At 48.4% G+C, this 22,839-nt stretch overlaps 1 protein-coding gene across 4 annotated transcripts in view; it reads left to right on the top strand.

The window, feature by feature from the left end:
- Positions 1–22,839, top strand: part of MARCHF8 (membrane associated ring-CH-type finger 8) — a 185,161-nt gene that overhangs the window by 153,803 nt on the left and 8,519 nt on the right. For 3 of the 4 annotated variants that reach the window (XM_045024670.1, XM_045024671.1, XM_045024669.1), the window contains 3 exons: positions 18,779–18,858; positions 19,146–19,991; positions 21,905–22,085. In XM_045024670.1, coding sequence (XP_044880605.1) covers positions 18,779–18,858; positions 19,146–19,991; positions 21,905–22,085 — 1,107 coding nt within the window. The remainder of the gene's footprint in view (positions 1–18,778; positions 18,859–19,145; positions 19,992–21,904; positions 22,086–22,839) is intronic. The other variant, XM_045024672.1, reaches the window with a different exon arrangement.

The raw sequence follows: 22,839 nt of genomic DNA, 5'->3' as shown, positions 1-22,839 counted from the left end.
ACCCGTATCTCAATGACTGGCTGGTCCGCGGAACGTCCCAGCAGCTCGTAGCGCAGCAAATGGCCGAGATCCTAGGCCTGTTCCAACACCTAGGCCTTATGATCAACGCCGAGAAGTCTACCTTGACTCCAACGTGGAGGATAGAATTCATCGGCGCGGTCCTGGACTCCAATCTTGCCAGGGCCTGCCTCCCTCTGCCTCAACACCAGGCCATGGCTTCCATCATCCGAAGCCTGCGGTCCTTCCCGACGACAACGGTGCGCACCTGCCTCAGCCTCCTAGGCCACATGGCAGCGTGCACTTTCGTGACCCCATACACGAAACTCCGCCTTCGCACCTTTCAAACGTGGTTGGCGTCGGTTTACCGCCCACACAGGGACTCGATAGACACGGTGGTCACGATTCCGCAACCAGTCCTCTTTCGCTCAACTGGTGGTTGGACCCAGGGGTGGTGTGTGCCGGGGTTCCGTTCCGCCCCCCCCCACCCCTCCATCACTTTAACTACGGACGCCTCGGCCCTGGGGTGGGGTGCGCACCTCGGCGGCCTACACACCCAGGGCCTTTGGTCACCCCGCGAGATGACCCTCCACATCAACGTCCGGGAACTGCGAGCGGTTCGCTTGGCGTGCCAGACCTTTCACTCCCAACTCCAAGGTCGCTGCGTGTCCGTCCTCACAGACAACACGACAGCGATGTTCTACATCAACAAGCAGGGCGGAGCACGTTCCTCCCGGCTTTGCACGGAAGCGATGCAACTGTGGGACTTTTGCATAGCCCACTCCATCCATCTAGTAGCATCGTTTCTCCCGGGAGTGCAGAACACACTGGCAGACCGCCTCAGCAGGTCTTTCCTCTCCCACGAGTGGTCGCTTCGTCCCGATGTGGTGCACACAATTTTCCAGAGGTGGGGTTTTCCCCGGATAGACCTTTTTGCCTCCAGAGAGAACGGGAAATGCCATCTGTTCTGCTCTTACCAGGGCAGCTCCCAGGGCTCCCTCTCGGATGCATTCCTCCTCCCGTGGAAGGATCGCCTGCTGTATGCCTTCCCTCCGTTCCCCCTCGTACACCAGGTACTGCTCAAGCTCCGGAGGGACAGGGCCCACCTCATTCTCACTGCTCCGGCGTGGTCGAGACAGCACTGGTACACCCTGCTGTTTGACCTCTCAGTAGCGGATCCTATTCCCCTCCCGCTATGGCCGGACCTCATAACGCAGGACTTCGGCAGGCTTCGCCACCCGGACCTGCAGTCCCTCCACCTGACGGCTTGGCTCCTGCATGGCTAACCCGAGCAGAGCGGGACTGTTCCGCTGCAGTGCAGCAGGTGCTGCTAGAGAGCAGAAAACCTTCCACTCGGTCGACCTACCTCGCTAAGTGGAAGCGTTTCACGCTCTGGTGCAGTCAGAAAGGTCTCAACCCTCTCCTGATCCCTATTCCCAAGATCCTGGACTATCTCTGGTCCCTCAAGGAGCAAGGCCTCGCAATCTCCTCCTTGAAAGTGCACCTGGCGGCAGTTTCCGCCTTTAGGCCCAGCATAGGGGAACGTTCCATCTTCTCCAATCACATGGTTTCCCGTTTTCTAAAGGGACTAGAACGCTTATACCCTCCGGTACAGCGCCCAGCTCCTACCTGGGATTTGAATTTGGTCTTAGCCAAGCTTATGGGAGCCCCCTTTGAGCCCTTGGCCACGTGTTCCCTTCTCTACTTGTCCTGGAAAACGGCCTTCGTCGTCGCGATTACTTCGGCGCGACGGGTCTCTGAGCTTCGTGCCCTAACGGCTGACCCGCCGTATACTATCTTCCATAAGGACAAGGTGCATCTTCGGCCACACCCCGCCTTCCTACCTAAGGTGGTGTCGGCTTTCCATGTGAACCAGGACATCTTCCTCCCAGTCTTCTTCCCGAAGCCGCACGCATCTCGTAGGGAGCAGCAGCTTCATAGCCTCGATGTGGTAGGGCCCTTGCTTTTTACATAGAGCGTACGAAGCCTTTCCGCCGTTCGCCTCAGCTCTTTGTGGCGGTAGCAGATCGCATGAAGGGCATGCCAGTCTCTTCCCAGCGGATTTCAGCCTGGGTGACGTCATGTATCAAGACATGCTACGAGCTCGCTCAGGTTCCAGCTGGTCATCTCTCCGCACACTCTACAAGAGCACAAGCCTCTTCTGCCGCATTCCTGGCCCATGTCCCCATTCAGGACATCTGTCGGGCGGCGACCTGGTCTTCCGTTCACACCTTTGCTTCCCACTACGCACTGGTGCAACAGTCCAGAGACGATGCAGCCTTTGGCTCAGCAGTCTTACACTCTGCCACGTCTCACTCCGACCCCACCGCCTAGATAAGGCTTGGGAATCACCTAACTGGAATGCATAGTAGCAATCACTCGAAGAAGGAAAGATGGTTACTCACCGTTGTAACTGTTGTTCTTCGAGATGTGTTGCTCCTATCCATTCCAGACCCGCCCTCCTTCCCCACTGTCGGAGTAGCCGGCAAGAAGGAACTGAGGAGCGGACGGGTCGGCTGGGGTATATATCTAGCGCTATAGCGGCACCACTCCAGGGGGCGCCCAGCCGACCCACCGAGTGTTGCTAGGGTAAAAATCTTCCGACGAGCCGTGCACGCGGTGCGCGCACACCTAGCTGGAATGGATAGGAGCAACACATCTCGAAGAACAACAGTTACAACGGTGAGTAACCGTCTTTTACTTTTGGTGTTGTTAAAATAGGTAAAAACATCCACATCTTTACACAAAGGGTTTGATGGTGCCTAGGCATCCCTTTGTCGGAAAACGATACAATCTTGGTCCTCGCATTCCTGGTATGCTAGGGCTAGTGTAGTCTGACATGGAGAGAGGAATGAGACTCCAAAAAGGCAATTGAGGCAGCTGAGAGAAGAGACATGGCTCTACCATCCCTCCACACCAGCCGCCCATACTGACACCAGTACAAGGTCATATACAGAGCATATAAGTGTCCTTAGCTGGACATCATCTTTGCATTAAACCTAGAGTAATTGATCTTTGCGTGCCTTGCATCATGCATGGACGATCTGTGCACTTGTTCTGGTACCTGCAGTGGCATTTGGATGGCACGAGTTGGAGCACTTGGGGCAACCCCTTATGAAAGAAAATAGCAGTGGCCTCTCAGGCCTCCACTATCCTAGAGGCCCCAGAAGCACTGTTCCTGCCTCCAGCACGGTCCCTTTGGGCATGGCTTCTTGGATATGTCCCCTCCTCAGACCTCCAACCCAGGGTTGTCCTTACCCATACGCAAAGTACGCAGCTGCATAGGGCACCAGGAAATTTGGGGCAATTTCCTGGTGCCCTACGCAGCTGTGTGGTGCTCCAGCGGCCAGCCCAATCCCCCAGCCAGCTGAACCGCCCAGGAAAGCTGCCCCGCCCCTGCCCCACCGCCACTCCACCCGTTCCCCAAAGCCCCCACCCCTGCTCGGACCCCGCACTGCCTCTTCCCATCTCTGCTCTGCCGCAGCCCCGCCCCCACTCCACCCCTTCCCCTGAGGACTGCAGCAGGGGTTGGGTGCGCCCCGCACTTACCGCGCAGCAGAAAGTGGAGCGACCTGGCCCCAACCCACTCCGCTGGCTCCCAGCCACGCTGCCGGTGACTGCTGGGGGGCGGTTCCTCCTACCCCCCAAATCTGCTCTTGCCCCCCTGCTGAAGCCTGGGGCCAACCCCCCCCCGCCCACGGGGGGCTGCATAGGGCACCAAAATGTCTAGGGACAGCCCTGCTCCAACCCCAAAGCGGAGAATGGAGTCAAACCACAGTCTTGTCTTAAATGGTGAAAAATTTGGTGTGTGTGTTATGTTGGGGCAATTTCCATCTCTATCTGGAAAAAATGTTATTCTCTGAACTCTTAGAGAATGCTTAATCTGTATGAAAACTCTTTTCAGATGATTGATTCTTTAAAATACAGCTTTTAAATTTTATAGTAACCCAACTAACACTGCAGATTAAACCTATTTATTCAAATCATGAAATGCTCTGCTGCCTTTATTGACCCTTTGTAGCCCTCTGAGTTTGCAGACACTGTACTGTATAAGAGTAGCCATGTAACTGAAATAGCAAGCATTGGATCTGATCAGTTATGCACTGAGTCAACACAAATGTTGAAATTCATGTGAACAGAAACACTGCACACATCTCTTGCAGTGTCTCACAATTCTAACTGTTCTTTTGAGGCCCAGATCTAGCTGCCTGCTACTTATGCTCGGCATTATCCTTAAGTCTTGATTCAAAACCATTCACCATTTCAGAGATGATGCAATATAATAAACTTGCTGCCTTATTATTGTGTGTCCTTCTCCCATCCCCAGCTCTTCTATGATGAGATGGAGGGAAAAGATTGGGTAGTTTTCCGGAGGCCAAAGTCCCAGATCAGCATCTAGCCAGGAGAGGGTGCTGAGCACTGGGCTAGGGAACCCTACCAGGAGCAGCCGAAGGAGAGCAAGGGACGAGGTGTGGGGGGAGCCTTATGTGGAAATACTGGGGTTTGTGTAGCCATTGGGGAGGAGGTGACCAGCTCTCTGTGGAGAAAGAAGTAGTTCGGGACTATTTAGAAAAGCTGGACGAGCACAAGTCCATGGTGCCGGATGCACTGCATCTGAGGGTGCTAAAGGAGTTGGCCGATGAGATTGCAGAGCCATTGGCCATTATCTTTGAAAAATCATGGCGATCGGGGGAGGTCCCGGATGACTGGAAAAAAGCTAATGTAGTGCCCATCTTTAAAAAAGGGAAGAAGGAAGATCCAGGGAACTACAGGCCAGTCAGTCTCACCTCAGTCCCTGGAAAAATCATGGAACAGGTCCTCAAGGAATCAATTCTGAACCACTTAAAGGAGGGGAAAGTGATCAGGAACAGTCAGCATGGATTCACCAAGGGCAAGTCATGCCTGACTAACCTAATTGCCTTCTATGATGAGATAACCGGCTCTGTGGATGAGGGGAAAGCAGTGGATGTGCTATTTCTGGACTTTAGCAAAGCTTTTGATACAGTCTCCCACAGTATTCTTGCCAGCAAGTTAAAGAAGTATGGGCTGGATGAATGGACGGTAAGGTGGATAGAAAACTGGCTAGATGGTCAGGCTCAACGGGTAGTGATCAATGGTTCCATGTCTAGTTGGCAGCTGGTATCAAGTGGAGTGCCCCAAGGGTCGGTGCTGGGGCTGGTTTTGTTCAATATCTTCATTAACAATCTAGAGGATGGTGTGGACTGCACCCTCAGCAAGTTTGCAAATGACACTAAACTGGGAGGAGTGGTTGATACGCTGGAGGGTAGGGATAGGATACAGAGGGACCTAGACAAATTGGAGGATTGGGCCAAAAGAAATATGATGAGGTTCAAAAAGGACAAGTGCAGAGTCCTGCATTTAGGACAGAAGAATCCCATGCACTGCTATAGACTAGGGACCGAATGGCTGGGCAGCAGTTCTGCAGAAAGGGACCTAGGGGTTACGGTGGACGAAAAGCTGAATATGCGTCAACAGTGTGCCCTTGTTGCCAAGAAGGCTAATGGCATTTTGGGTTGTGTAAGCGTCCGGTGTGGGGGCTCGGCCGTCTCAGGTGCGGCCGGGAGCCAGGCCGCCTCACTACACGGCCTAAATCCGCAAGTTAGTCTCCAAAGGTCCACGGGCTCAGACCCTCAGGCAGGGGCTGAGCAAACAGAGTCAGTAATTTAAGCCCCAAGCCCTCAGTCAGGGCGGGGCAACCAACAGCAGTTCTGGGCTCAGGTCCTTGGCAGGAGCTGAGCGACAGCAATAGTTCAGGGCTCAGGTCCTTGGCAGGAGCTGAGCGACAGCAATAGTTCAGGGCTCAGGTCCTTGGCAGGAGCTGAGCAACCAGCTGGTAAGTCCAGACTTCTCTGTCTGAGCGCTGGGGGTGAGGGGGAGACTGCCACCCGTGAGTGGGGTGGCAGGGGGGACACAGGCCCACCCACTCCACTGTGTCCCAGCCCGGGGCCCTAACAGCAGCAGTTAGTCTGCTGCTGGGTCGGTGGGGTCCTGACCGCAACACACCGACATCGGCTCAACGTCTGCTGTAGCCAGACTGGGGTCAGCTACCCCCGGGCTACTTTCCATTTCCCCCTCCATGGGTACCTGCTCAGTACTGGTGTCCGGCGCTGGGCCCCACACCATGGGCTCCTCGTCGTGCTGAGTGTCGGCTAGCTCGGGCTGCTCCTCAGGACGCGGGTCGGGGTTATGCTCGGGTAGCTCCTCGGGGTACCGGGCTCGGGGAAGGCTCGGCCAGTCCTCCTCGGGGTACCGGGCTCGGGGAAGGCTCGGCCAGTCCACTTCAGGATACTGGGCTCGGGGAAGGCTCGGCCAGCCTTCTTCAGGGTACCTGGCTCGGGGCAGGCTCGGTCCAGCAGGAGCTCGGTCAGGAGCGTCTGTCCTCTCCGGCCGCCGGGGTACAACTGAGCGCTGGGCCGGGGCGTTTCTACTTCCTGTCCCGCCCCTTGACTTCCGGGGGGCGGGGACAGGCGGCAGTGGCTCCGCCCACTGTGGCGGCTGTTCTGGCTCCTCCCTCTCAGGAGCGGCCGGGAGCCAGGCCGCCTCACTACAGGTTGTATAAGTAGGGGCATTTCCAGCAGATCGAGGGATGTGATCATTCCCCTCTATTCAGCACTGGTGAGGCCTCATTTGGAGTACTGTGTCCAGTTTTGGGCCCCACACTACAAGAAGGATGTGGATAAATTGGAGAGAGTCCAGCGGAGGGCAACAAAAATGATTAGGGGGCTGGAGCACATGACTTACGAGGAGAGGCTGAGGGAACTGAGATTGTTTAGCCTGCAGAAGAGAAGAATGAGGGGGGATTTGATAGCTGCTTTCAACTACCTGAAAGGGGGTTCCAAAGAGGATGGATCTAGACTGTTCTCATGACAGAACAAGGAGTAATGGTCTCAAGTTGCAGAGGGGGAGGTTTAGGTTGGACATTAGGAAAAACTTTTTCACTAGTAGGGTGGTGAAGCACTGGAGTGGGTTACCTAGGGAGGTGGTGGAATCTCCTTCCTTAGAGGTTTTTAAGGTCAGGCTTGACAAAGCCCTGGCTGGGATGATTTAGTTGGGTTTGGTCCTGCTTTGAGCAGGGTGTTGGACTAGATGACCTCCTGAGGTCCCTTCCAACCCTGAGATTCTATGATTCTATGATTTGCGCACCAGGGGGCGTGGCTTTTGTCCAGGCCCCTCTCTGCTTTCTCTGTACAGTATTTAGAGCAGTGGTCATCAACCAGTAGATTGCGACCTCCAGCCGCTAAAAGTCTGGTGGCGCAGCTGTGCTAAGACAGGCTCCCTGCCTGCCCTGACCCTGCGCTGCTCCTGAAAGCGGCCACCATGTCCTGGGGGGAAAAGGGGGCTAGGGGAGGGGAGGCATCTCCATGCACTGCTCCTGCCTGCAAGCAGTTCCCCCACAGCCCCCATTGGCCAGGAATGGGGAACTGTAGCCAGTAGGAGCTGTGGGGGCGGTGCCTGCAGGGAGGGGCAGCATGTGGAGCCACATGTCCCCCCCGAGGAGCTGCAGGGGTGTGTCTGCTGCTTCCAGGAGCGGCGTGGGGCTGGGGCAAGCAGGGAGCCTGTCTTAGCCTTGCTGCACTGCTTACCAGGAACTGCCTGAGGTAAGTGCCGCTGAGCGAGAGCCTGCACCCCAGCCTCAAGCCCCTTCCTGGAGCCAGCACTCCGTATCCCCTTCCTGCACCCCAAATCCCTGCCCCAGCCCCCTCCCAGAGCCAACACCCCATACTCCCTCCTGCACCCCAACCCTCTGCCCCAGCCCAGTGAAAGTGAGTGAGGGTGGAGGAGAGCAAGCGACAGAGGGAGGGGGAGATGAAGTGGTCAGGGCCTCGGGGAACGATTGGGGTAAATCCTGGGTTGCATTTAAATTAAAAAAGTGACCTTGTGCATAAAAAGGTTGGAGACCACTGATTCAGAGCATTCCATTAAAATCCGCTCTGATCCCTTAAGGTGAATCTCAGCTTGAGTCTTTCCTTTTATGTTTTGAATTAAATATTAGCAACATTTCCGAGCACATTAAGCTAGTTAGGCCACCTACAAGATGGGATGTGAATATTTGTAACAGGAATCATTATAGAGAGGGCCAGATTCCAATCTCAAAGCTCTTTGTGTGAGGTAACTCCACTAACTGGAGTACAGTTATTCATGAATTACACAGAATAAGTGGGCCAGATTCTGATCATTCCATTATCTTACATTAAACCAATCTTGTAGGTCTTTGTCTAGAAACCATCTTTGATGAATAACTGGCTTTCAGACAAACCAGATAGGAAAATAATTAAACTTCATGGAAGCCTCTTCTTCGAAACACAGATATCTAGTACCCTGAAATAAAGTCAGTGGTGCACAGTAGTTCAAGGAAGGTTTTTACTGTACTTGTGATTTCAGGTTTCTGACTTCAAACAAAGGAATTCTACTAATGAGACGATTAAATTAGGTCACTAATGAAGTTAGTCTGTAAACAGTTACCCTCAAATTAACTGTAGTGTTTCGCTTTGAAGTGTCTGATGGAGCCTGAAATGGCTGATGTAATATATGGAAATATCTCCAGGTCATCTATGTGCTGTGTCTTTTGTCTGGAGGGATAATTTGAAGGCAGTGGGGATGCTCTCCTTTCATAGTCCTTTCAGGGGTAATCTTTGAAAATGGTAATACTGGGATGGAAGCAAAGAAATCAAAAGTTCACTCTTTTAAAAAATGTAAATACTTTGTCTTTTCTGAAGGTCTGTACAGTCTTCGCTTTTGCGCGAAAGCACACTGTAAAGTATGAAATTATTCTTAGGCTGAATGGCAGCCAGTGCAGATGCAAAGTGGTAGCCTAAGCTCTCTATGAAATTTAAAATCCATTTAGGCTGTTCATCAGCTTGGAACAGATTTAGAAAAGCATATGAACACACACATGGGCTGTTGCCTAAAGCTTTGGTGGATTCAATGAATGCTAGTCTATAGAAATGCAATCCAGATTTTTCAATCACTGAGCTTCTCTTGTATCCCATCAGATGACCGAGTCTTACTGAAAACAACTTCTACTCAAAGGTATTCTTTTCAAGTACCTGAGCCCTGGAAAAAGATGGGTGTTGGGTGTGTATGTGTGGTTGCCTTTTTAAACACACCTGTATTTTTCAGAGCTAGTGGGACAGTAGCTGCTAAAGCAGGCAGGAAGAAATCTATAATGTGAAGATTAAAATATGTTTGTATATTCTTTTTTTCCTGCCCCCAAGGCATGTAAGCTGGTGCTCAGGCGCAATGTGATAATACGCTTACATGTGTCGAATAATCCCCCAGTCTCTGGTGCTCTGTATTGAGGCACTGGATTCCCCATGTTAACTTCATTGTTTATGCAACTAAGAAGAACATCTTCAAAAGGGAAATGTGGGGGAAGCAGCAGGGGAAGAGTCGAGTTCTCTCTCCTTTCATACTCCCTCCGTCCAAGCAGTGTATTTTGAGGCCATTTTAAAGACAGAGGGTCCAATTCTCTCCCTGTAGACTATGAGTAGTTCTCATGGACTTCAATGGGAGTTACTTATACCCTGGGAAGATGGTGACTTACATGCTGGGAGATTTTTAGAAAGATAAATGGCCCACTTTCTAGTGCTTCAGAAGTGGATATCACCACAATAAGCTCCCTCCAGAATCCTTCAGTAGGCCAATTCCATTTTCAAGGAGAGTGCTTAGCCTTCGATGTATAGATTGTATGGTATGGAAAGGAGCAAATATGGAAAATAGTGTCCCAGTGACCCACTCCAGAAAAGTCTGTTACTTCAGAACCACTGCTGGGAGTACAGCACAAAGCTGACTTCCCTGAAGGTTTCAGGTATATTTTCCCTATTTTAATGTAGTGTTTCCTTCTTCATTAGATGTTGAAATCCCTGCCCTGCTTCCCTGAAAAGACAGGAATGATAGTCTAAGGCCATGGCTACACTACAGTAACTACAGAACTGGAATGGGTTACCTAGGGAGGTAGTGGAATCTCCTTCCTTAGAGGTTTTTAAGGTCAGGCTTGACAAAGCGCTGGCTGGGTTGATTTAGTTGGGTTTGGTCCTGCTTTGAGCAGTGGGTTGGACTAGATGACCTCCTGAGGTCCCTTCCAACCCTGAGATTCTATACTGGCATAGTTACGATACCGGTACATACGTACGATACATAGCTATGCCAGTAGTGTAGATGCAGCCTACACTGACGGAAAAGGTCTTTCCGTCAGTGCAGGAACATCATCTCACTGCACTCTCGGAAGTGTACTTCCGCCTACCTAGCCAGGGCCGGCTTTAGGGCAATTCCCCCGATTCCCGGGAATTGGGCCCTGCGCCGAAGAGGGCCCTGCAGTGTCCGGAAGAGGGGCCCCGCACCCTTCACCGAAGTGCTGCCGGAAACAGCAGCAAGCGATTGAGTTGCTGCCGAATTGCTGCCGCTATCTTCAGCGGCAGCTTAATCGCTGCCGCTGACTTTGGTGGCATTTCAGCGGCAGCTCTTTCAAATTGGGCCCCACACGTCCTAAAACTGACCCTGTACCTAGCTGCATCTGCACCAGGAGTTAGGCTGGCAAAGCTATGTCACGCGGGGGTGGTTTTTTATACCCCTGAGCAACATAGCTGTGTTGACCTGAATTTTAAGTGTAGTCCAGTCCTAAGATACTACTACTGCAATGACTTCAGAGCACACTTAGCAGACACTAATTTTTCTGTGGCAGTGGGACTGAGTTATTCCAGCTATTCTGCTATGGTCTCCTGTTTTAGTTCTTGACCATTCTCCATCTCTGCAAGGCATTTATTCCAGGCACAGACTCTTCTGTCAGTACATGCTGGATGTAGTGCTTCTTACTATAGTTAAAAGGACCTATGCCTGATAGTAAGAGTTTACAGGACTGTGTTTAATGTTCAATCCTGCTATGTACTATCCAGGACTATGGTATCTGAGCCCTTGAAAGCAACTTCTCAACTTCCACTCCTATGCTCCAGTCTACTTGGAGACCACATGTATTTATGTTGGCTACTCCAAGCAATGGGAGGGGAAGTCTTTGGACATATAACACTGTGCATCACAAGTTCTCCTTATTCTTTATTAATTGCAGTAGCACCAAGGGACACCAACTAAGGATCGGAACCCCATCATGTTAGGCACTGTATAGATACACCGTGAAAAGACAGAGACCAGTGTCTGGGGATTGAACCATAACTAGAGTTTCCAGCCAATTTGTTTGTGTGTTTTGCTGTATTCAAATAAGCTGCGAATGCATTTCATGCTCATGAAGGCGAGGTGTTGACAGCACTGGACTGAGCCAAGCAATTATGGTTATTCTGCAGTGGCTCCAAATAACTTATGAATGTATCTCTGGGGTTTAACACGAACCTCCTCTACCTTCCTTACTCACGAGTTGCTGCATGTTTCATGGTAATTCTTAGAACAGAGAGTTAAAATTGCTCATTGGTATTTAGAAATATGTTGATTGTTGTGAAGTTTGAAAACTGGTGATAATGAGTCTAAATCAGGGGTCCCCAACGTGGTGCCCGCGGGCGCCATCTTAATGCGCCCGCATCCTGGCCCCCAGGAGAGCACTCGCCAAAATGCCGCAGCAGCATTTTGGCGGGGATGCCTCTCAATGATGACGCTTGTTGCCAACAAGTGATGTCATCGAGAAGCTGAGGAAAGAGATGCGAAGGTGGCATCCTTTGTGCCTCCCCAGTCATGAGCCAGATGTGGGCAGATGCAGGCTGCTCTAAATTCCACCTGCATCCCCAAAAGATTTATACAGCAGCTGGGATTAGCGAGATGTCAGAGAGCCCCAGCCATGCCCACTGTGCTCCTACAGCTGTGAGGGGAAGTGTGCAGGAGCTTCTCTAACAGTTCTGTGCCATGTGGAGAGGGAGGTCCCCCTAATACTGGAGTGATTCTGAGAGCTGGGTAGACTAGCTGGGGGATTTCATTTTCTTTATTTATCTATTTTATGTCGGCAGTGCAGCACAGAGTGGCTGGATCACAACACAAAATCAGAGAGGAAAGCTGGTTTTGTGAATAATCACTGACCTGGAACTCAGGGGAGCTGGGTTCGATTCTTGGGCCCGCTATAGACTTCCTTTGTAACTTTCCGTGTTGCTTAATCTCTGCTTGCCTCAGTTCTTCATCTCTAAAGCAGGGACGTAATGACGCTTCCTTTCCCTAACGCTTTGTCTCTATTTTTCCTATTTAGATTAGAGCAGGGAAGGTGTCTCACCACAGATGTATACAGCACCTAGCACATTAGGACCCTAGTCTCCTTTCACGCTTCAAGTGTCACTGTAACATAAATAATAAAAAGGACTAAGATTTTTGCCTGCTGTTGCAGCTACATACGGCAGCATTGGCAGGTGTGGGAAAAAACTTCACCTACTTCATACCACATTTTTAATCAATGGATGAATTACCCTGGGGCTGGGTTTGTTTTTAACTGTGTCTTCAATGAGTAACTTAATCATTTTGTTTGAATATGACAAGAGCTGTTCTTTAACGCTAGGGATAATTACTATTACCAAAGCACAGCCTAAAGTGGGACGACAGTACTGTAAGCAGTCACCTACTCAGAGGAGTAGATAATTAGGAATATTCCTTAGCCATAGCCATAGCCATGCACTACAAAGAAAATTGCTTTGTTTTGGTTTGGGGAGGCGGGGATTTGACTGGTCAGATGTGCAGCACTTAGTTGTGGGCAGACATTACTGTAAAAAAGGTGCCGAGTTCCTTTGCTAACAGGATTGTTCAGAGGAGAAAAGGGAATTAGAATTAGAGGCTATCGCAGGCTTCTTTCTAATGGTGATCCCAGAACTAACTGGGCTTCAACGGATTATCACGTTCAAACTCACTGTGATTACCTGAGTAACAACACTGGAGATTACATGCTGACCTTGCTGAATTGCATCAGATTGGAATGTTGAGATACACTATTCGCCACTTGCTGACCTTTCTTCTGAGTTATTGTGGGACACCGATGTGGCAATATGGAGCAGTTTGCTAATTTAATTCCCAGTATTCGTTCTAGGTGCTCTGGATCTGATTCTCCTCTCACAGAAACTGGTGTTCATCAGGAGCAAGTGCACTGAAGTCAAACCATATAAAACTGGAGTTAATGATGAGATCTTTTATATGTAGGATATGCGCTGTGATGTCAGCATAACAAAAAACCTAATACAGTCAAGAATGCTTTGAAAAATACTACCAGCTATTGTATGTATTTTAACTAATAATACTTAGAGACATACTATAATGTGAATAAAAGCTGGAGTAAGTAGCAGCAGCTACACTGTTTCTAAGTGTTTATATTCAAAAGGGTCTCTTTCAGTTGTTTATAATGTCCTCAAACTTTTATCTTTCAAATTACTGAAAATTTCTAGGTCTGGTCACTTTCTGAGGTTAAATTTATTTTTGGTTTGGTTTGTGTTTGGTGGGGAGTTTGAGCAAAAACAATCCTGCTGTTTTTCCGTAGGAAGAGAATGGGGGGGAAATACACCTTTTCCATTACAAGCTTTTTCAAGCTTTCTTGAACAGATCTTGCACTTTAGAGATTGAAATTTGACAGGGACGTTTCCTGAAAAACAGGTACTTATATCAGTGACAATCTGCTTAGATTTGACTGAGTTCTAAGAGTAGAAAAAATGTACTTTGTGCATATCCTCTGTTTTTTATTGTACCACAGTAGATTTCTTTTTGAATGTACAATATTCCAGGATTCTTTTGGTTCGATGTATGCATGTGTTTGAAAGTTGAAAGTTAATGAATGGATAGTTTCTCCATGTTCTGTTGCAGTTGTGGATTTTTGCATAAGAAAAATGAATAAAATTTCTCACATGCAGATGGAATATCATTTGGGAAGATTTAAGAAATGAAACCGAGCTTCAGACATTAAGCTTGCAAAGAGAAACACTCAGAAATCAGTAAATGCCACAATTAAGTTGTATGTACATGTGCATTACAATACAGTCTTTAATTTTTTGGTCATGTGGTATTTTTGTGCAGGATCACGGTCTCAGGATTACATTTACACTCTGTGTAGCACGATGCCTCTGCAGCACTTTCTGTCCCGCAGTGGGGGGGGGGGGGGGGGAATCAGGAAGTTTTGATTGAAGTGTTCATTTTTAGTTTAGCTGAGTTGGTGCAGAGAGAGAATTTTAATGTAACTGTTTCTGTCCATTTTTGGCTTTCACAGCCTCTTAGAGCCTCACTTGGATAGTTTTAGGTTTTCCACTCATGCAGTTGAACCTGGAATAAGACCAGCATTTCTACTATCCGTCTCTCTTTTGAGGGGTTTATAACTCATCAATAATATTTTACATTGCACTAGAGCCAAAGCATTGCACAAACTTTGGGCTTGATCTTGCTTTCACTGGGAGTTCTGCCATTAAGGGTTTGCAGAATTGGGCCTTGTATGCATCCAGCACCACTGAGATGCAGCCTCCTCTGGGGAAGGGAGCAGCAACAAACAGTGCACACCAGCACTGTTCTACAACGTAGGGGTGGGAGGTCCTCTATTCAGACAAAAATTGCCATAGGGACTAAAGTGGTCATTGTTGTAAAGTCAGCCTGGCCCTGTCTAGCATCCTTTACTGAAGCACGCTAGACCCCTAGTTACCATTGCGGGTTGCAAATTATGGGCCAGGTGATTGGTCCTGGTGCCTCCATGGCCTGAAGCCAGATGGAGCAGCCTGGTTGGTTTCTGTCTACAGGTGGCTAATCAAACTTTGGTGCCTCTTCCTCTTCAGGGTCAGTCATATAAGGTCCCCCCAACCCTTCCCTTTCCCAAGCACTAGACTGACTGCCTCACCTGGATTCTGGGTAATGATGGGTAATGATGTCAGGAAAGTAGTGAGCATCCCCAATTCTGTGCAGATGTGGGTCCTGCCGGGCTGATTGACACCCAAGGAGATGACTGAACCACGTGGCCCAAGGCAGCGATCTCTCCCAGTTGGTGGCCCTGAATGGAGAGGGGTTCAGGGCCCATCGGAGTGAAGAAACAAACCCCTTCTCTCCAGCCTGGGTGGAGGGGAAGGACACAACCCACAGCAAAGTCCCATCCTCCAGACCCCTCTCTTGCCATTTTGTTTCTGTTTAGGTTTTTTTTGGGGGGGGGGGGGGAGGGGGAGGGCATACTACTCCCTTTTCTGCACCCTCTCCCTGCTCCCCCATGAGAATAACCTCTGAGGGCCCCATGGAGAACCATCTGAGGGTTAATGGCCTCCCCATCCCCAAACAGCCCATGGAGTGAGTGTAGAGTCTCTTCATCCCTTCTGCACCATGCCCAGACACTCTAGGTGTGGGCCAGGCCTGTCCTGAGCCCACACAGACATTGTAGGACTGTAGCAGGGTGGTCACCCCACTCCAGCCCTGAACGGGTTAAAACAGCCCTGGGTTGAGGGCTGCCCTGGGGAGGGCTGGGGGAAAGGGGTTAAAACAGCCAAGCTAGGCTGATTGGAGCAGCAGCCACAGCTGTGTCCAGCTCAATTAGGGCCCAGCTGTCCCTGACAAGAGGGTTGTGGGCCAGAAGTTGGAAGAGTCTCTCTCTAGGCAGCTTTGGAGAGAGATGGACCTAGCTGCCTGAAGGAGCAAAGGGTACCGTGGACAGACAAGTGCTGGGGAAGGGGCAGGCTGAGCTGGGGACTTCAGGCCTGGCAAGCTCCCAGGCTGTGGCCTGACAGGAAGGCCTAGAGAGGTACTGGGCTGCAGGGAAAGGCAGCAGGTCCGAGCCCCCCTTGCCAATGATGAGTGGCCATTACACTGCAGTCTGCCCCAGTGAACAGGGGCTAGATAATGACTGGCAGTAGCCACTGAGGCAAGGGGGGGATAGAGGGTTGGAGGTTCCCCTGGGAGGGGAGACCCAGCGTCTGGGGTACTGTGCTGGGCAGAACCCGAGGGTAAGGGGCATCGTGGTCCGGGAGGGACATGGGGGCCTGAGGCAGGTGAGCCACCGGCCAGCAGAGGGCACTCTGAGCTGGACAAGAGCTAATTCCCAGGATGACCAGCAGGAGGCAGTGTGCCAGTGAGTCTCACTTCTCTACAAGGGTGTTTGCATGGTCCTTCCTTCCATGGGAAGCAGAGCCGGGATTCGGTCCTGTATCCAGAGTCCATATTGCCAGATACTTCTTATATCTTGTTCTTTCAAGAGCCTGAGATGTGTATATCTCTTGAGTAAACGCCTATGCTTCCAGCAACATCTGCATTTGTGTTTCCAAGGCAGAGTGTAGTGTGCTGTTCCATTGGGTCAATATTTTGTTTTTAAAAGCTTGCTAAATATGTCCTACAGCATTTTAAAAATATCTCATTAATGCACATTTGCATAATTACTGCAGATCCAAATGTCAGCTTCCACACTGATGTGGTGGTGGTGGTGTTTTTGAAAAACAACCAGAATGATCACAAAAAAATCATGTTGGGAGACAAGAACATTTAATGTCCGAGAAAAACCTGTTTTGAAGTTGATGCTAAGGCAGTAAAACAAAGAGACAAAACTAAAGAATTTCCAAAAAACATCTGGCACTGTCTTGAACTCACCTCAACACGTGTAGGTGAGGACTCACTCTATTACCAGGGTGTTGATTCACATAATATAAAATATATGAGCTATGGTCCTCAGGGCAAAGCTAATATAACCAACTATTGATGTACAGTTTGTTGGTTTGTCACACCCTTAATGTAATTCAAACAGATTTTGGCCAGATGTTTTCTGTGACTATTATTTTATAGGTCACCCTCTCTGGTAGGATACCCATCTATCTATAAGTAAAGTAATGCATACTCTGTGGCAAGCTGAACCTAAATTCTGCAGTAAAATTCCTAAAGCTTGTGGCAACTTCATTTTAAATGTACCACAGAAGCTTTTAATAAATTAAATATGGGATTGAATATTACACTCAGTACAGTAGTCCCTGTGCTATATATTTTGATAGTAAACTGTGTATTTAACTCTGTCCCACATTTTTAGTTTTTATATGACAAAGATTTTTGTACTGTCCCTGCAGAACTGCATTGCAAAAGTTTCCATTGGGAAGCTCGAGTTTTGGCAGCTGGATAAGGGGCAGTTGAGGTATCTGGTAGTTGAAGAAATGTGAGGCAGTCTGAGATTGTGGTCAAGCATATTAGCTGGATGTTTCTGCTAAAGGTTCAACAATGAAAGCATTAGTGCTGTCATTTTAAATTGTCATCTTTTGGCTTCAGAGTTAGCACCCCACTGAGATGAATGGGGCATTTAGCTCCTTTCAAAACTCTTTTTTTTCCAGGCTGTCTGCAGACTCAGGCAGATGACAATGCACTGTTCAGGTTTTCAAGCTTTGCTTTGCAACCAAAATGGCTAGAAACATAATTTTACTTTTAAATAAAAGTTGGGATTCTAGAGCACAACTCTACAGCAAGGGTCAAAGTACACAGCAAATTCTTCAGCCATGGAATGTAGGGGAATCTGCCTATGGGTTACCCATGTACATAGAGTTTACACATACCCGATTCCTTCATCTGAAGATTCACAGGAAACTTCAGAATGGTGGAAACATTTCACATTCACCAATACATGAATGTTAGGTCATGTGGTCCTAGTCCCTGCCAGGGCAAGAATACTCCATACTGTATTTCTGTTAGAGTTTTCGCCATTCCAGTTTTAAATGTGCCAGACGCTCCAGCATCTACCACTTCCCCATGTTGATTATTCCACAGTCTAGTCTGTTGCTTTTCCTGAGATTCAGCCTAAATTTTCCCTCTCTTAATTTCAGCCCAAATGGATGATCTTTATTTTTCATTTGGGTGAGCAGAACTCTGGATTCTTCAGCTGTTGCATTTCAGGCTGTGATCTTGTCAGGTCTCCACAAGCTAAGTGCCACCAGGGTTTGCCTCCACACAGATGGGAGGCTCTGTCAGTGTAAACCCAGAATATAAAACCTCAAAGTATAAAGAGCACATCAGGGAGGGGTCTGAGTCAGCATGGGGCGCTCTTTCCTGGAAGCTGGTACTGAACATATGCCCCACAATGGTGTCTGGGATACTGGAGTGTGATGGCCTGACTCTTAGGCTACGTCTACACTACCCGCCGTATCGGCGGGTAGCGATCGATTTTTCAGGGATCGATATATCGCGTCTCATCTAGACGCGATATATCGATCCCCGAACGCGCTTATATCGATTCCGGAACTCCACCACCGCGAACGGCGGTGGCGGCGTCGATATGGAGAGCCCCGGAGATCGATCCCGCGCCGTGAGGACGGGTAAGTTATCGATATAAGATACTTCGACTTCAGCTACGTTATTCACGTAGCTGAAGTTGCGTATCTTATATCGATTTTTCCCCTTAGTGTAGACCAGCCCTTAGAAAGCCAAGGCCCTGACCTCTTGTCGTCATTAAAAGTCCTGTGGTATTTTCAAATAGCAGTGTTAGCTCCTGTGTGCTAGCTAAATCCTAATTAGGTAAATACTCTCTCCCTGTCTGATTCCTCCTTTGAATGAATATGGCATTCTTCATTTCCTGAACTGTTGTTCTTTATAGAGTTTAAAAGCTGCCAGGTTCCACCCCAGAGAAGGCTGCATTTTGGTGTTAAGAGGTATGCTCCAGATATATTAATACCTCTTCCAAGGGTTGTGATGGTGTACACTCATTAGTCAAACTAAGCTCTTTGACATTCAGTACTTGTCTCCACAAGCCTCACACATCTACAGCTAACCCAAGAGCATTGGATCTGATGCAGTATCTGCCCCCAGATACTGTGTTTGATACTAAAGACTGGTGCTACATAAAAAGCTGACCTGTCATTTTTTATTGCAGGCTGGCAGTCCAACCTCCGTTTCTGCTCCTCATAGCTTCTCTCGGACTTCTGTTACGCCATCCAATCAGGACATCTGCAGGTAATGTTTGTTGTTTGTAGAGCTGCAGTGGGGCCTGTACAAGGACCAATTTATGAAAAAATCATGTACACCAGGAAGTAAGCAATCTAGGGCTCTGATTCTAAATGTCCCATTTGTTTCTCTCGAATACTGTCTAGCGTTGCTCCATGGGATCCACCTACTATTTGCTTGCTGTGTTTACCATCCCCACACTAGCCATAATTCTTGTTTCTTCACTTTGATTATACGTGTTCTCTTGTATAATTGTTTTTACTTTCTGTGCTTTTATTCCACTGTTCTGCATGCAGTTCCAGTGCAGTATTTTCTGAATGTTGTCATCACAGTCCAGTGCAGTCTGCTGTTGTCTTGAAAAATCCTCACTGCCAGAATTCTCTGACACAAGGGGTCTCAGTGACAGTAATCTGTCAGGACACGTTACTGGCATCAAAGAGAAACTCCCATGGGCAGGATTGGGTCCATGCGCTCGAGTCTGTTAAAAATGCAAAAGCCACCCGAGCTCTTAAATTCTCCAAGTCCCTCAACGACATGGACCAGAAGGCACAGAGCACCACAGAGGGCTCTAACTATGGGGAGCGAACATGCTCTGAAGGCAAACTGACCCCGACACAGGAGCAGTGTTTAAGGATTAACAGATTTAATCAGAAAGAGAAGAAATCGCTCAATCTCAGGCCTTCTTTTAGCAATTCTAAACACTCTTACATGCCTCTTTCCACCACCTACTCGAGCGCTTCGGGAGCAGCCGAGAACCACCACGCGGTGCATATACCTCTCCTGGATGACAAGGTGGACAATGAGACATCATCAAGAAGCAAAAAGCTGCTGCGCTACCTCTTTTCCTTCTCCCACAGCTCGAGTGCCAACAGCCTGCATAAGTTCCATGAACTAGAGAGCTATCCGAGCCACTTCCAAACTGCAAAATCCTCCAGCGTGCTGGTGGAAAGCACAGGCTTCTGCTCTGATGACATGGGGGATGACGACGTATTTGAGGACAGTGCCTCCGTGAGGTTGAAATCAAAAGAGCTGCGGGCACCACTCTGTTCAGTTGAGAAAGACAGTGACCTAGACTGCCCTTCTCCCCTGTCAGAAAAATTCCCCCCTCTTTCCCCTGTGTCCACGTCGGGGGATGCCTGCAGGTTGGTTTACAGAGAACGCCTTCCTCCGCCCCCTCCCACACTCGGCGGTGACCTGCTCTGCTTTCTCTGCCTTTGTGTTCTCTCTCACCTTGCTTTAATATGTGCAGTTTGAGGCCTGCTGTTTTTCCAATGCTTTATTAGTCCGCTAAGTGGAAGCTTCCCTTTGAGTCAATAAATTCTTTGCAACCCAAAGCAATTTGTTTCACAGCTCCGCGTTCCAAGGTGGTTTTATTGGTGCCAAACCCAGGAATATCTGAGAGAATCAGCTACACATATTAAAGGCCAAGCTGAACATTCTTAGCTTAAAGAGCAATGTGCTTTGCTGACGGTCATTGAAAAATGGGCCATTTAAGTGTCACTTCCCAGATTTGATCAACCTATGTATGATTTTTTTTGGTAAAGCTTTTCTGTTTATTTCCATATATCTGTTCATAAAGGGCCTCAGGTGAAAAGCGTAATTCAAGGGCTGGCTGTTAACGATGATCCATCATGTGGGGCCAAACAAATGAGGTGTGGTCTGGATGGACTGTGCCACTGCGGAAACTTAACCAGATCCGGAAGATATAAAGCCCCATCAGAGGCAGCTACCTAGCTCTGTCCCCTCATCCGGGTGCAGAGTCTGCCACTCAGCCTGGTTTGGGTAGGCACTCGGTATAGTGAGAATTGGCCCCTGTTCTCCTACCAATCATCCTCTCCAACTCTTCTCTCTCCCCTACAAGTAACCCAACCCCTACAAAGGCCCATAATGTATCCCCTGCTTCCTGACTCCTTCCCTGTTACCACCTGCCTCCCCAATGCTACTCACCCTGCCCCTTTGTTCAGCACAATCCACCTCATTGCTGGTTCTCATTCCTGGGCCCCAGTGATACTTGCCAGCCCACTTACCTTCACCACCTGGCTCCTCAGCCAGCAGTCAGGGTGCGAACTAGCAGCTGGGTCACAGGGACTCAACAAGGGATTTCAACAGTGGGTAGGTGGGACACTCCAGAAGATATTGGCCCCATCCTCATTGACCTTCTGCACTCGTGCCCCCAGTGTTATTCTTCACTAACTTTTTAAAACAACCTCATAGGAAATTAATTATCCATCTGCTTCCGTGGCAATATGCAGAACCAAGTGTCTCTATTAACTGGAGCTTGAAATGGAATTGGAACTGCAGTACCTTGGAATGGCAACGTATTGGGAGAGGAGTTACTCAGTTCCCGCTAGGTTAATTGGTAGGGAATATGGGGAACCTTACTGTAGCTGTCATTGGCAGCCATTACAAAGTGAGTGAGTAGAGATGGGCAGAAGATCTAAACATTCCCAACTTTGGCAAGAGTCAGACCAGAGCTTTGCAGCCTGAGTCCATCTCTTGGTAACTTTTACTAGAAATAATCCGTCCCAGAAGGCAAGATCCAGGCCTCGTAGGTTAGCCCTTCATGTTCTTGTGGAGTTTGTGTGGGTGTGGTGGTTTCGGGTTTTTTGTTTTGTTTTGTTTTGTTTTTAATTGTAAACCACAATTAGGTTTACACCTCTGTGAGCATGTTCTGACATGGGAAGTGTCCGTACTGCTTAAATGCCACTCTCAGTAAAGTACTATTGTTCTGGTAGACAAGATGATGTGTTGTAATTTCTTACCCTGTTCTTTCTCTTTTCATTACCAAATCTCTTTCAGACCTTGTGTGTCTGCTCAGTGAGCTAGAGAGAAATTGTGTAGTTAGCAGTGTTTGTGCTCAGTTATTGTGTGTCGTATTTTATTTTATTTGTTGGTTTTTCTTATTGATAAATGTCTTTTTTTGAAATGTATGTCGTTTGGGATCTGCATTGGTTGACCGTGCGTGATCACAAATGTTAAAAGCCTCCCCTACGTTGTTTTGGTTTTCCTGGTCTCTGCTGCTGCCTCCTAATGAGCTGCTTTGCTCCTGATTCAGGATATGTCACTGTGAAGGAGATGAGGAGAGTCCTTTGATTACCCCCTGTCACTGCACAGGAAGTCTTCATTTTGTGCACCAAGCCTGCCTGCAGCAGTGGATCAAGAGCTCAGACACCCGATGTTGTGAACTCTGCAAGTATGAGTTCATCATGGAGACCAAATTAAAGCCCCTACGAAAGGTAGGTCCAAGGACTGGTTCCAAAGAAATAGTTTGCCTTAAAAGTGTGGCACTGCTCGGAAAAGTGACTCTTTTTTTAAACATGGCACAGTGGGACTCCTTGCTTAATCATCCCTCAGTGATTCCATATACAGTCTGCTCAGTTTTATAAATCTGTATTTTCTACGTGAAAATGCAACCTGGGATCTGAGAGTCAAGCTGGATTTTTTTGGGTTTCATGCATCACCAGTAATAAAGAATCTGCTGTCAGAACTTAATTGACAATCCTGTTGATGCTGCCCAAGCTGGAAAAGAATCCATTTTCCTCTCCAGTGACTGGGTTGGCTCCGCAGGGCTAACGGGAATAAAAAGAAGGAAACATTTATTGTAGTCAGCAAAGCCAGCAGCTGTAACTCTGAAAGTACACCAGGGACTGATCTGTTTTGTTAGGACCTACCATTTGTACAGTCACGTTTCAGAGCTGAGACCCACTCTAAAGCACAGAATTTGCTGTACTGTTGCCCATATGGTTTATGAATTTTCTTGAACATGTGAGAATTGTAGGCTCTGTATTTTTCATATTTATTTGTAAAATGATTCAATTGAAGTCCTTTGGTTACGTAAAAAATAATAATGTAGCAAATTATTTTTTTAAAGCCAAAATCTTATTTATGGTGCAATGAAATTCACCCAGAAAAACAATGTTTTGTTTCTTTTTTGCACTGAACATACATAGTAACATTTTACTACTTCAATTTGCTAAAACCAACAGCTAT

The sequence above is a fragment of the Mauremys mutica genome, chromosome 7, assembly GCF_020497125.1.
Source record: "Mauremys mutica isolate MM-2020 ecotype Southern chromosome 7, ASM2049712v1, whole genome shotgun sequence".
NCBI classification, from domain to species: Eukaryota; Metazoa; Chordata; order Testudines; family Geoemydidae; genus Mauremys; species Mauremys mutica.
This window is presented reverse-complemented; position numbering and strand designations above follow the sequence as displayed.